General features: G+C 52.1%; 1 protein-coding gene across 1 annotated transcript in view; it reads right to left on the bottom strand.

Annotated features, from left to right (window-relative positions):
- Positions 1-9,193: 9,193 nt before the first annotated feature.
- Positions 9,194-14,503, bottom strand: part of pik3ap1 (phosphoinositide-3-kinase adaptor protein 1) — a 126,607-nt gene continuing 121,297 nt past the window's right edge. Inside the window, exons 16-17 of the mRNA XM_067972759.1 lie at positions 11,848-11,948; positions 9,194-10,041 (exon numbers count right to left, since the gene is read on the bottom strand). Of these exons, the coding sequence (XP_067828860.1) occupies positions 9,978-10,041; positions 11,848-11,948 (165 nt within the window). The 3' untranslated portion in view covers positions 9,194-9,977. The remainder of the gene's footprint in view (positions 10,042-11,847; positions 11,949-14,503) is intronic.

Raw genomic sequence — 14,503 nt, 5'->3', positions numbered from 1 at the left:
GATTGATTGATTGACCGCAGAGGGTCACACTATATGGGAGGTCGAGGTCCTGGTAACCAGGAAACCCAGGAAGTGCTGCATGTGACGGATGAAAAGGTGAAGCTATCGGCAGGGCCGATCATGTCCTTTCGCAAAATGATGGCTGCACCAGAAATGCCAGGCGACAGACATGAGCGGGAGCCAGAAATTTCCACCGGAGAAACCCAATGTGAGGACTCCTGTGAAACGGAGATGCCAGAGTCCGCACGAAAAGGAAAAGCTGAAAACTCGGACGCTGCGTCAATGGCCTTTGAAATAGCCGAAGGGACTGTCGATGGGGCGTGTGAGCATGGGGCGTGTGAGCATGGGGCGTGTGAGCATGGGGCGTGTGAACATGGGGCGTGTGAACATGGGGCGTGTGAACATGGGGCGTGTGTCCATGGGGCGTGTGAACATGGGGCATGTGTCCATGGGGCGTGTGAACATGGGGCGTGTGAACATGGGGCATGTGAACATGGGGCGTGTGAACATGGGGCGTGTGAACATGGGGCATGTGTCCATGGGGCGTGTGAACATGGGGCGTGTGAACATGGGGCGTGTGAACATGGGGCATGTGTCCATGGGGCATGTGAACATGGGGCGTGTGAACATGGGGCATGTGAACATGGGGCATGTGTCCATGGGGCGTGTGAACATGGGGCGTGTGAACATGGGGCGTGTGAACATGGGGCGTGTGAACATGGGGCGTGTGAACATGGGGCGGCAAGAGCCCGGCGAAATGATTGAGAAGGCAATTATTGAGCATGGTGCCGAGTTGGCCCATGGGAAGGCCGAGAGCCTCTCCCGAGCGTACTGCCTCACGGCACAGGCCGCCAGAGCCGATGGCTCTATGCTGGGGGTGAGGATGTGTAGCAGGGTGACTGAGGGCCGGTACGTCAGCCGTAGGCCGATGAGGGCCCGGATACCTGAATGAGGGAATGGTCCTTTAAGAAACCTCACCTTTAAAAGGTAATTGAGGCTGGAGTGGGTGGAGACCTGTCCCAATCAGGTGAGAATAAAAGGGCGAGGTCGAGCTAAACAAGAGCCACCTGAATAGGAAGCTGAAAGGTGGCATGGCGCACTGCACGGCATGGCACGGGCACGGGCACGGGCACGGGCATGGGCATGGGCCTGGGCATGGGCCTGGGCCTGGGAAAGTGTCTGAGATGTTACCAAAGGTACTACGTAGTGTAACTTTGTGTGGAGTGAATTAAAAGTATTTAAAAGACGAATGGTTCACGGACTATGGTGTTGTACGAAGAAGGTTACGAGATGATAGGCCCATGTAACAGTAATTTACCAGAGTGTAGAGCTGAGGAGCAGTAGTGCTCATCCTGACCCCACATTTAACCCCTCTCCTGATCGCTGCTTCTACAGTCCCCCCAATCCTGCCCCACCTGGCCTCCTCTCCTAACCCCCAATTGGCCATGCTCCTGGCCTCGATTTCCCCGATCATTCCCCCCATCCCGGCCCTGACCCATGATCTTCCATTCTCCCGATCCCTGGGCCCAAGATCCCCAATCCTTGAACTCCCTCCCCCCTCCGAAGCCCAATATCAGGTGCATCTTGGACCTGTTCACCTTTACTTGTATCATGAATCTATGCATCCTTTGATATCTTCAGATCGCAGGCTTGTCACACAAACCCAAGTCACCAGTACTGCTTTCTTCCTCCAGAGGGTGCAAGGCAGGAAATAGGAACAGGAGTAGGCCATTCAGCCCCTCGAGTCTGCTCCGTCATTCAATTAGATTATGGCTGATCTGCATTTTAACTCCAATTATCCGCCTTGCTCCCATATCCCTTAACGCCCTTGCCTAACAAAAATCGATCAAAAAATAGAAGAGGAGGATGACAAAGAGCAAGAGAGTGCAGTCCCCTCTACCTCAGGCAACACTGGTGACCACTCACCGGCCTGTCACTCACCTTCTCCTCTGCACTCAGCGGCCCAGAGACACCCATTCGAGGGAGCACAGTGTAGAGAAACAATTGACACCTGGTGAGGGACTGAGCACAAGCCAGAGGATGCAGATGTGGAATGTATAAATCGAGCTGCCCTGGCAAAGAAGGCACTGGTAACTTGCTTTATAGCGGAATGCACAGCAAATTGGTTGATCTGGCGAAAGTCCCCTGTGGATCCCTGCAATGGGCGTGTGGCATAAAACCTATGAGCTGTGGCCACTTTCTGTGTCGCTGTGAGTGCAGAGCAGACCTCGGTCGTAGAACTGGCTGCAGCAACGAGCAGAGAGCTCCTCAAGTGTCAGGGCTGAAGCCCAGCCTCCTGAAACAAAGATCTTGTGAAAGTGCGTCTGGGCCTTTAGATCCTGCAGGAGGGGTCGTTCTGGAGTGGTCTGGCCCCCCTCTGGTGCTGCCTGATTCATCTGACTTCCCCTACAGCCTCCTGCTACTCCCCTTCCTCCAGAGCGTATATCATATAAAGTGGCATTCCCATTGGCAAGCTAATTTTAGATACTTGCTCACTATCACAGTGTCCAACCAATTTAGTTGACTCCATGTAACATTAAGAATCGCTGAGTATACTGGACACAGAAAATGCTCTGGGCTCTGACAACATCTTGGCTATTGCGCTGAAGACCTTTACCAATGAAGAGGACAAGAGCTGCAATAACATGGGAATACCATCGCGTCCAAATCGTACACCAAGCTGACTTGGGACATAAGCCATCATTCCTTCATCGTCGCTTAGGCAATATCCTGGAATTCCCTGCCCACAACTACTGTGGGAGCACCATCAGCACAAGAGGCTGCTGTGGTTCAAGGAGACAGCTCACCGCCACCTTCCCAGGGCAATAGGGATGGACGGTAAATGCGAGCCTTGCCAATGTCGTTCATATCATGAGATTAAAAAACAACTTGCATTTATGTAGCGCCTTTTAATAGAGTGAAACATCGCAAAGTGCTTCACAGGAGGTAGATTTTAAGGAGGATCTTACAGGAGAAGAGAAAGGTTTAGGGAGGGAATTCCAGAGCTTAAGGCCTTGACAGACAAAGGTATGGCCTCCAATGGTGGGGTGAAGAAAATCAAGGATGCGCAAGAGGCCGGAATTGGAGTAACGCAGAGATCTCGGAGGTTTGTAGGGCTGGGGGACGTTACAGGGATAGGGAGGGGGGATTAACAAGGACTAGAATTCGAGAAACACAGTTCTCGGAAAGCAGATCTCACCTCCTGCAGTTTCCCTTTAAACAAGTACTTTGGCCTTGATCGTAAGGTCCTGGCAACTGTTATACAGTGGCGTTCAATCAGAAGGGTTCATGGGAAGGCAGAGGGTCATGGAATTTCAGGCGAATGGCGTCCTCCTGTCCTATATCTCCGCCTGTGACGGGGTGGGGGGGAGTTCTTCAGCTCAGTCTGAATCTACGACAGGGCACTTTGGGGCAGAACCCCTCAATTCCTGCCCTTGGAAAGATGCAAATCCAATTTATACCCTTCCCCCCCAACCCAGGAATTCCGGGGCCCAGGTGTTGATCTGTTCTGCTTCCCTACACCAACATTCCTCCCAAAACTCTCAAAAAAAAGTTTCAAGAAATGGACTATGAAGAGCTCTACATTCCCGAGCAGATAAAGTTTCCAGTTTTCCTTCACATGATGCCAGTGAGAATTTCCACACTTGGCTTGTGTGCGGAACAGTGAGTGAAGTAACCAATAGCATTGTTCTGTTCAGATACTTGGATTTTAATTTTCTAAGATTGCGACACTCATTTATGCGATTTTAAAATCAGTCCTTCCACACACAGTTGGACAACACTCTTGTATTTTCATGGTTGTCTAACGCTGGTGTACAGAATAATAACAAAACACAACACATTTTACTTAAAGGTTAAGGGTCAGAGTCTATCACAGGAAGATAATTAATATAGGTTAAAGTGCACAGTGATGGCCTCAACTTCAATGTTAATTTGATCATTGCAGCTGACAGCTGACTTTAAACACTGATCAACAAAGTCTCATCTTATGAACACATCAAAACTATTTCACAAAAACATAGGACTTTGTGAGACTGGAAGGACCACCTCAGTCCATCAGGCCGGCCTCAAGAGTTCACCACCGATGTCACTCGCCAAATGCCCTCTTCAAATGCTGTTTGCCTCCCAAACGTCCACCTGCATGAAACGGTTACACCTTCCATTCACTTTGCCTCTTCTGAGCTACTTTCCATCTCATTTTCTCCTTCTTTCCCACTTGAAGATTCCTGGGGTACACTTCCCAATGGGCTTGGGACCACAGCACAGGCAATCAGCATGAAGGGGGCAAACTCACTCAGAGAGGCCACAGATTGTCTGGCGCAGGAAACAGGGGGAAGGTCACACTGAGACGCTCCTCCAAGGTCAAGACTAAGGCACCTTGTGGGGACAGAGGAGAGGGAGCTTTACTCTGTGACTAACATCTCTCTCCTCGCTGAGCACCAAATACACAGATAAAACTTTCAACTTCCACGGAAGATAGAGTTTCAAAACGCAGAACTTCATATTAACATTTTCCAAACACAATTGTATTTTACAGCAAAACATTATTCAGATTACAGTGAAATCTGCAGTAGTCTGTGATGTGCATTAGTGCAGCTGATCAAAGTGTGAGTTGTGAACCCTATAATGGATTAGAAGCAGTTAACAGATGGCTTCAGCTGCTGCTGTTTGTAATACATGGAACTGGCTTAATTTAGCCAGTTTTTACTTTCCTCTCCTCCAATTTTCCTTCCCTAGTGCTGGTGCCCGGTTCCATGGAGCACCAGGCACTCCCCAGCTCCCGATGTGTGGGCCCGGACAGCAAGTGTTGGCAAGTTACTGAACCATGGACAACACTACAGCCCAGGTCAAACCTACCCTCGGCCAACAACGACTCACTCACACTCCCTCCACACACACACTCACTCACTCTCCCTCCACACTCACACTCACTCACACTCCCTCCACACTCACTCACTCACACTCCCTCCACACTCACTCACTCATAATCTCTCCACACTCACTCACTCACACTCCCTCCACACTCACTCTCTCCGCACACACACTCACTCACAATCCCTCCACACACACACTCACTCACAATCCCTCCACACACACACTCACTCACTCTCCCTCCACACACACACTCACTCACACTCCCTCCACACACACACTCACTCACTCTCCCTCCACACACACACTCACTCACAATTCCTCCACACACACTCACTCATAATCTCTCCACACTCACTCACTCACACTCCCTCCACACTCACTCTCTCCGCACACACACTCACTCACAATTCCTCCACACACACACTCACTCACAATTCCTCCACACACACACTCACTCACTCTCCCTCCACACACACACTCACTCACAATTCCTCCACACACACTCACTCACACTCCCTCCACACACACACTCACTCACAATTCCTCCACACACACACTCACTCACAATTCCTCCACACACACACTCACTCACTCTCCCTCCACACACACACTCACTCACAATTCCTCCACACACACTCACTCACACTCCCTCCACACACACACTCACTCTCCCTCCACACACACACACTCACTCACACTCCCTCCACACACACACTCACTCACAATTCCTCCACACACACACTCACTCACACTCCCTCCACACACACACTCACTCACTCTCCCTCCACACACACACTCACTCACAATTCCTCCACACACACACTCACTCACACTCCCTCCACACACACACTCACTCACACTCCCTCCACACACACACTCACTCACTCTCCCTCCACACACACACTCACTCACAATTCCTCCACACACACTCACTCATAATCTCTCCACACACACTCACTCACACTCTCTCCACACTCACTCTCTCCGCACACACACTCACTCACAATCCCTCCACACACACTCACTCACAATCCCTCCACACACACACACACTCACATTCCCTTCACACACACTTTCCACACGCACACTCACTCACAATCTCTCCACACACACTCACTTACAATCCCTCCACACTCACACTCATTCACAATCCCTCCACACACACTCACTTACAATCCCTCCACACTCACACTCACTCACAATCCCTCCACACACACTCACTCACAATCCCTCCACACACACTCACTCACAATCCCTCCACACACACTCACACACTTCACACACTCTCCGCTTACTGGCACGCATTCACTAACACACACTTTCCACACACACTCTCCACTCACATACACACTCTCCGAGTGCACTCTCACGCACACACTCTCCGCACACACTCTCACGCACACACTCTCCGAGCGCACTCTCCGCACACACTCTCCGAGCGCACTCTCCGCACACACTCTCACGCACACACTCACACACACACTCACACACACACTCTCACACACACACTCTCCGAGCGCACTCTCCGCACACACTCTCCGCACACACTCTCACGCACACACTCACACACACTCTCCGCACACACTCTCCGCACACACTCTCACGCACACACTCTCACGCACACACTCGCACACACTCACACACACTCACACGCACACACTCACACACACTCTCACGCACACACTCACACACACTCTCACGCACACACTCTCCGAGCGCACTCTCACGCACACACTCTCACGCACACACTCACACACACACACTCACACACACTCTCACACACACACTCTCCGAGCGCACTCTCCGCACACACGAGCGCACTCTCACGCACACACTCTCCGCACACACTCTCACGCACACACTCTCACGCACACACTCTCCGAGCGCACTCTCCGAGCGCACTCTCCGCACACACTCTCACGCACACACTCTCCGAGCGCACTCTCCGCACACACTCTCCGCACACACTCTCACGCACACACTCTCACGCACACACTCTCACGCACACACTCACACACACTCTCCGCACACACTCTCCGCACACACTCTCCGCACACACTCTCATGCACACACTCTCATGCACACACTCACACGCACACACTCACACACACTCACACACACTCTCACGCATACACTCACACACACTCTCACGCACACACTCTCCGAGCGCACTCTCCGCACACACTCTCACGCACACACTCACACACACACTCACACACACTCTCACACACACACTCTCCGAGCGCACTCTCCGAGCGCACATACACACTCTCCGAGCGCACTCTCCGAGCGCACATACACACTCTCCGCACACACTCTCCGAGCGCACTCTCCGCACACACTCTCCGCACACACTCTCACGCACACACTCTCCGCACACACTCTCACGCACACACTCTCACGCACACACTCTCACGCACACACTCTCACGCACACACTCTCACGCACACACTCTCACGCACACACACTCTCACGCACACACACTCTCACGCACACACTCTCCGAGCGCAATCTCCGCACACACTCTCCGCACACACTCTCACGCACACACTCACACACACACTCACACACTCTCCGCACACACTCTCCGCACACACTCTCCGCACACACTCTCCGCACACACTCTCACGCACACTCTCACGCACACTCTCACGCACACTCTCACGCACACACTCACACACACACTCACACACACACTCTCACGCACACTCACACACACACTCACACACACACTCTCACGCACACACTCACACACACACACTCACACACACACACTCACACACACACACACACACTCACACACACTCTCCGCACACACTCTATGCAGTTTGGCTCAGAACTGAATGCAAAACCTTTTACAAAAATTGACCTCAAAATGATGTTCATGTCCAATGGAGAATGGGCACTGAATCAGGCTCATTCACACGATATTGTTCCGAGGAAGGTAAAGTGTGTGAAATGAAGCAGAATTCTATAGTTGGATTATAGTTATTGACACTGGGCAGGGACTCACATTACTCAAAGGTCAGGATGGGGACACAGGGTTCTGTATGCTGCTAAAAGGCACCGAGTGCATAACACAGTGTCAGATTAGTTCCTTTACTCTGCTCGTCTTCAACTGAAGGTACCGGCTCTCGCTGGGGTACAGTTCTAGTCACTGGCAGCTCTACAATAGGCACAGGGCAAAACCACCCAGGGAGGAGGATCTTGCTATTGTGAGAGTCCCTCCAACAGCACGCCGGCCCTGGGGGGCGTGGTTTAGGAGACCCCACTCACAGGGAGTGCTATGGCCCATTGCTCCACCCCATCCATCTGTTCATCTCTGTTGAAAGTGTTTTACACGTTAGGGGGGATTTTGCCACCTGATGGTCCCAGACAGACTGAGAATCACTGGCCGAGATTCCCTGAGATTTCTGCTTCTCCCTGTTGGTCTCCCTCTGTGTCCCGAGCTCCCCCACTCTCTGTCCCGAGCTCCCCCACTCTCTGTCCCGAGCTCCCCCACTCTCTGTCCCGAGCTCCCCCACTCTCTGTCCCGAGCTCCCCCACTCTCTGTCCCGGGCTCCCCCACTCTCTGTCCCGGGCTCCCCCACTCTCTGTCCCGGGCTCCCCCACTCTCTGTCCCGGGCTCCCCCACTCTCTGTCCCGGGCTCCCCCACTCTCTGTCCCGGGCTCCCCCACTCTCTGTCCCGGGCTCCCCCACTCTCTGTCCCGGGCTCCCCCACTCTCTGTCCCGGGCTCCCCCACTCTCTGTCCCGGGCTCCCCCACTCTCTGTCCCGGGCTCCCCCACTCTCTGTCCCGGGCTCCCCCACTCTCTGTCCCGGGCTCCCCCACTCTCTGTCCCGAGCTCCCCCACTCTCTGTCCCGAGCTCCCCCACTCTCTGTCCCGAGCTCCCCGACTCTGTGTCCCGAGCTCCCCCACTCTCTGTCCCGAGCTCCCCCACTCTCTGTCCCGAGCTCCCCCACTCTCTGTCCCGGGCTCCCCCACTCTCTGTCCCGGGCTCCCCCACTCTCTGTCCCGAGCTCCCCCATTCTCTGTCCCGGGCTCCCCCACTCTCTGTCCCGAGCTCCCCCACTCTGTGTCCCGAGCTCCCCCACTCTCTGTCCCGGGCTCCCCCACTCTCTGTCCCGAGCTCCCCCACTCTCTGTCCCGAGCTCCCCCACTCTCTGTCCCGAGCTTCCCCACTCTCTGTCCCGGGCTCCCCCACTCTCTGTCCCGAGCTCCCCCACTCTCTGTCCCGAGCTCCCCCACTCTCTGTCCCGGGCTCCCCCACTCTCTGTCCCGGGCTCCCCCACTCTCTGTCCCGGCTCCCACCCCGAGCTCCCCCACTCCCTGGCGGTAGCATGCATTCATTAAATGGTCCATGTAGAGTCAGGCAAAAGCTGAGAGGGGCGAAGGAATTAAACACAGGGGCAATCTTCAGCTAGGGAAATGCTGATAGGGCGAGATAAAGAGGAGTGGGAGGAGGCTCGTGTGGAGCGTAAATACCAGCATGGACCAGTTGGGCTGAATGGCCTGTTTCTGTGCTGTACATTCTGTGTAATTCGATGTACTGGATTGAGGAATTACTCCTCCAGGTCTGAACTTTAAACAAAGGCAGAAAGAAATCTCGCATCTTACTGCACAAAATTATTCAGATAAACATCATCTGTTATTTAAACTGATAATAAACGGTTAACAGGATTTGTAAACAATGTGAAGTGTATTTTTTTAAAATTCCCACAACTGTGGCCCCTACACCTCACAGGATCAATTATTCATAGGTCGTCCATTTGATTGTTGGGCGAGCTCAGGGGGTCACATGGATTTCAGCCACTACCATCCCTGTGACGTTCGCACTTTTAGCTGGCATTTTGGAATTGGTAATTGGACATTTCTCACCATTTCCAACATAACCTTCAAATAAATAGATCCGCGGACTCATTCTCAGGAATGCCTCACGGTTGTACCATCAAAAGAAAAATGCAGCAGATATTTAGCACAAGAAGCTGCACAGGTCTACACTTGGAATTCAACCGTGTCTCTTGTCTCCAAGTGAGAAGAAGTTCCGTTAAATGGTTAATTATTAAACTAAAAGCAGATCCCACGGTGCCTGAAATGTGACTATCGGCCCCTTGGTGGCACTGGAGGAGCAGAATAAACCTTTGCTGGGGTCTGGTTCGGTGTCCTGCAAAACAAAGGGCAGATTTCCTCCGTTAGTGTTGATGTGACGTCACATTAGCGGTTAAAGAAAGCTCCATTAACTGCACCAAGTCCAATATTCCAATATTCCATACACCCCTGTATATCCTATTATATCCCCCTACATGTCCCTGTATATACCTGCATATCCCGTTATATCTCATTGTATCCCTGTATATCCCTAGGGTTTCCAACCCTCCCGATATTGGTGGTTCCTCTCCCGAGTGCTGCTGCTGGCAACTCAGGAGGAACGTTTGTTGTATTGCCAGTTTGCGTAGGCGGTTGGCGTTGCCGTCCGTCCCTGTTCAGGGTGAATGATCTCCGCGATGCACTCCCCCTCCCCTTATTTCATTCAGGTGCCTGTTGCATTGGGCTCCACTGTGTGGTGTAATTTCCCGCCTGGTGAGGTAACCCCCACCGTCACAGAAAGCCCGGACCGGCTGGTGTTGGGAATACTAGGGTGTCGTGAGTCGGGGGGGCCTCAGGAATCTGGGAGGGTCTCGGGAACCAGGGGGGCTTGGGATGCTTGGGATTCTTGGGGCCTCAGGAATTTGGGGTCTCGGGAATCAGGGGGCTTCAGGAATCAGGGGGCTTCAGGAATCGGCAATCAGGGGGGAACTAGGAAATTGGGGGTCTCGGGAGTCGGCAATCGGGAAAAGATGGAGACTGGGGAATGGGAGCTCGGAGAGAGATGGAGACTGGGGAATGAGAGCTCGGAGAGAGATGGAGACTGGGGAATGGGAGCTCGGAGAGAGATGGAGACTGGGGAATGGGAGCTCGGAGAGAGATGGAAACCGGGGAATGGGAGCTCGGGGAGAGATGGAGACTGGGGAATGGGAGCTCGGGGAGAGATGGAGACTGGGGAATGGGAGCTTGGAGAGAGATGGAGACTGGGGAATGGGAGCTCGGGGAGAGATGGAGACTGGGGAATGGGAGCTCGGGGAGAGATGGAGACTGGGGAATGGGAGCTCGGGGAGAGATGGAGACTGGGGAATGGGAGCTTGGAGAGAGATGGAAACTGGGGAATGGGAGCTCAGAGAGAGATGGAGACTGGGGAATGGGAGCTTGGAGAGAGTCGGAGACTGGGGAATGGGAGCTCGGAGAGAGTCGGAGACTGGGGAATGGGAGCTTGGGGAGAGATGGAGACTGGGGAATGGGAGCTCGGGGAGAGATGGAGACTGGGGAATGGGAGCTCGGGGAGAGATGGAGACCAGGGAATGGGGGCTCGGAGAGAGATGAAGACCGGGGAATGGGGCTCACGATCACATTGTCACATGATTAGACTTCATAGAGTCAAATATCATGTGGTCAGAACATCACATGATCAAACCTCCAGGAATGCCTCCAACCAGAGTTGGCAACCCTGGTATATCCCTATAATTAAGTAACCTGGCCAAATCCAGAAAGCGCCAATGTATTCAGGAAGATGAGCCCCCGGAGGAGGGGAGCGGGACCCTCGATGGAGGAAATACCGTCAAAAGGCGGATGAGCTAATCTTTGGATTAACCAACAGCATCCACAATGCAAACTGTGACCCAGCCACAGTGCACAGCACGTCGATGAGAGAGCGACCGTGGACAGTCCCAAACACAACAGGGTTCCGGTCCCTGTCGTAAAGAGGCACGGAGGAAAATCACAGGAGCGCCAACGAGGCAATGGATGATGATCATGATTAGATGACCTGGTGAACACTGGACTTCAATCGAATGTGAAAGAATGGGAGTTTAGGGAACAGGATTGTTCACGGCAGTGACTGACTTTCACAGTGTGGTTAAAGGTCACCAGTAGATACCTGGCTGGTTGGCGAGGTGGAACTCGAGGAGGAGGTAAACTGGGTGCTCGGTTTCGGTTGAGACTGGTGCTCATGGCCCCGCAGTCTGGCGACTCGTTGTCCTTAAATGGGTGAAAACAGCAAAAGAGAAAAACAAATTCAGCGTTTGCAGAGAAAATAGGTAAAGTACAGAGTTTTTTGTCATTGATATTATTCTGTGTACATTTTTATACTAACTCTGACGTAGGATTTCTGCGATCTCCCGGTGTAACTTCGGCGGAGGTTTGGCAGAAACCCTGGACACATGGCGGAAACAGTCGTTTCTCCGGGGTTCCTGGAGTTACATCAGGAAAACCCCCGGGGCAATCCTACCTCTCTGTTTCTGCGCTCCCGCAAAATTGCACACTCCCACCCCGCGTGATTTACATAGAATTTACAACATAGAAACAGGCCATTCGGCCCAACAGGTCCGTGCTGGTGTTTATGCTCACACAAGCCTCCTCCCACCCTACTTCATCTAGCCCAATTTCCACCCAGTAAAATGAACGGACAGATAATGGTGGGTTGGGAGGGTGCAGCTTCACGATATGCGCCCCTGGTGAGTTCTGGGAGCAGGGAAGCAGCCCTTTCACACCAGGACTACAGCACAACCCAGCCTACATTCAGCCTGTCCTCCCCATGTCAAAGCCACTTTAAACAGGTAGGTGAAACAATTTGTTTAATAGTTGGCCTCTCTCTCTCTCTCTTTCCCTCTCTGTCAGCCTCTCTATGTCTCTCTCTGTCTCTCTGCACGTTTCGTTAAACACTCAAATTCATCTCCTGAATGTACTGGCAAAGTCCAAGGGCCACAGACTTGAACACAAGTAGTTCAGCCATCTTTGTCACATCAGCAGTATCGGGCCCTCTGCCAAAACCATCCAATACTCCAGAATCGTCCTGGAGAGCAAAGGTAACCCTCAGCTTCTTTCCTCCAACACCATCCGTCTCCGTAAACCCCTCTTCCCTGCCCCCTCCACCCTCACCTCCAACAACACGTAGGAACATAGGAACAGGAGTAGGCCATTCAGCCCCTCGTGCCTGCTCCGCCATTTGATAAGATCATGGCTGATCTGTGATCTAACTCCATATACCCACCTTTGGCCCATATCCCTTAATACCTTTCGTTGCCAAAAAGCTATCTATCTCAGATTTAAATTTAGCAATTGAGCTAGTATCAATTGCCGTTTGCGGAAGAGAATTCCAAACTTCTACAACCCTTTGTGTGTAGAAATGTTTTCTAATCTCGCTCCTGAAAGGTCTGGCTCTAATTTTTCGACTGTGCCCCCTACTCCTAGAATCCCCAACCAGCGGAAATAGTTTCTCTCTATCCACCCTATCTGTTCCCCTTAATATCTTATAAATTTCGATCAGATCACCCCTTAACCTTCGAAACTCTAGAGAATACAACCCCAATTTGTGTAATCTCTCCTCGTAACTTAACCCTTGAAGTCCAGGTATCATTCTAGTAAACCTACGCTGCACACCCTCCAAGGCCAATATGTCCTTCCGAAAGTGTGGTGCCCAGAACTGCTCACAGTACTCCAGGTGCGGTCTAACCAGGGTTTTGTATAGCTGCAGCATAACTTCAGCCCCCTTGTACTCTAGTCCTCTAGATATAAAGGCCAGCATTCCACGTGCGAGGAGCTCATGATCTTCTTTGTCACTAAAGTTGAGACCATCCGTTCAGCTGCCTCTGCCGCTTCCCTCCCTTCCCCCCAGCCCACCGAGCCAAACCTCCCACAGGCTCTCCCCTGCCCTAGCCCTGAATGTACATCTTTCTCCAGTTTTTCACATCTCCTCCCATGCCCTCTCTGAACTCATTTTATCCATAACACTCAGCTCCTGCTCCCTTGACCCCATTCCTACTAATTCCTACTGATTTTCCTGCCCTCCATACTAGGTAATATTGTAAGTGGTTCCCTCCCTTTCAAAACTGCTGTCATTACCTACGTTTTAAAGGACTTTCTGGTCCTTTTTCAGTCCTGGGCCCTTATTTCATCATTTGATATTTCATATTCTTTTTTTCTTCCTTTTTCAATTTTCCTTTCCTGATTCGTACTGGGGTACAGGTTCCACAAGTGTTAAAGACCTGTCCAAGTGGCCATTCTAAGAACATAAGAAATAGGAGCAGGAGTAGGCCATTTGGCCCCTCGAGCCTGTTCTGCCATTCAATAAAATCATGGCTGATCTTTGACCTCAACTCCATTTTCCCGCCTGATCCCCATATCCCTTGATTCCCCTAGAGTCAGAGTGCCCCGGCCACAGCACTGAAATGGCCCTTATCAAAGTCACAAATGACATCCTATGTGACTATGACCATGGTGCACTATCCCTCCTCATCCTTCTCGACCTGTCTGCAGCCTTTCACATGGTTGATCACACCATCCCCCTCCAACGCCTCTCCTCTATTGTCCAGCTGGGCGGGACTGCCCTTAATGAATTCCACTCTTACCTATCCAATCGTAACCAGAGAATCTCCAGCAATGGCATCTCCTCCTGCCTTCACACCATTACCTCAGGAATCCACCAAGGACCGTTCCTTGCTCCCCTCTTCCTTATCTACAATCTGACCCCTTGGAGACATCATCTGATGACAAGGGGTCAGATTCCACTTGTACAAATGTACCTCTCCAGGACC

Source organism: Heptranchias perlo, chromosome 36 (assembly GCF_035084215.1).
Source record: "Heptranchias perlo isolate sHepPer1 chromosome 36, sHepPer1.hap1, whole genome shotgun sequence".
Classification (NCBI taxonomy): Eukaryota; Metazoa; Chordata; class Chondrichthyes; order Hexanchiformes; family Hexanchidae; genus Heptranchias; species Heptranchias perlo.
Note: the sequence above shows the minus strand (reverse complement) of the source record. Positions and strands in the feature narration are given on the sequence as shown.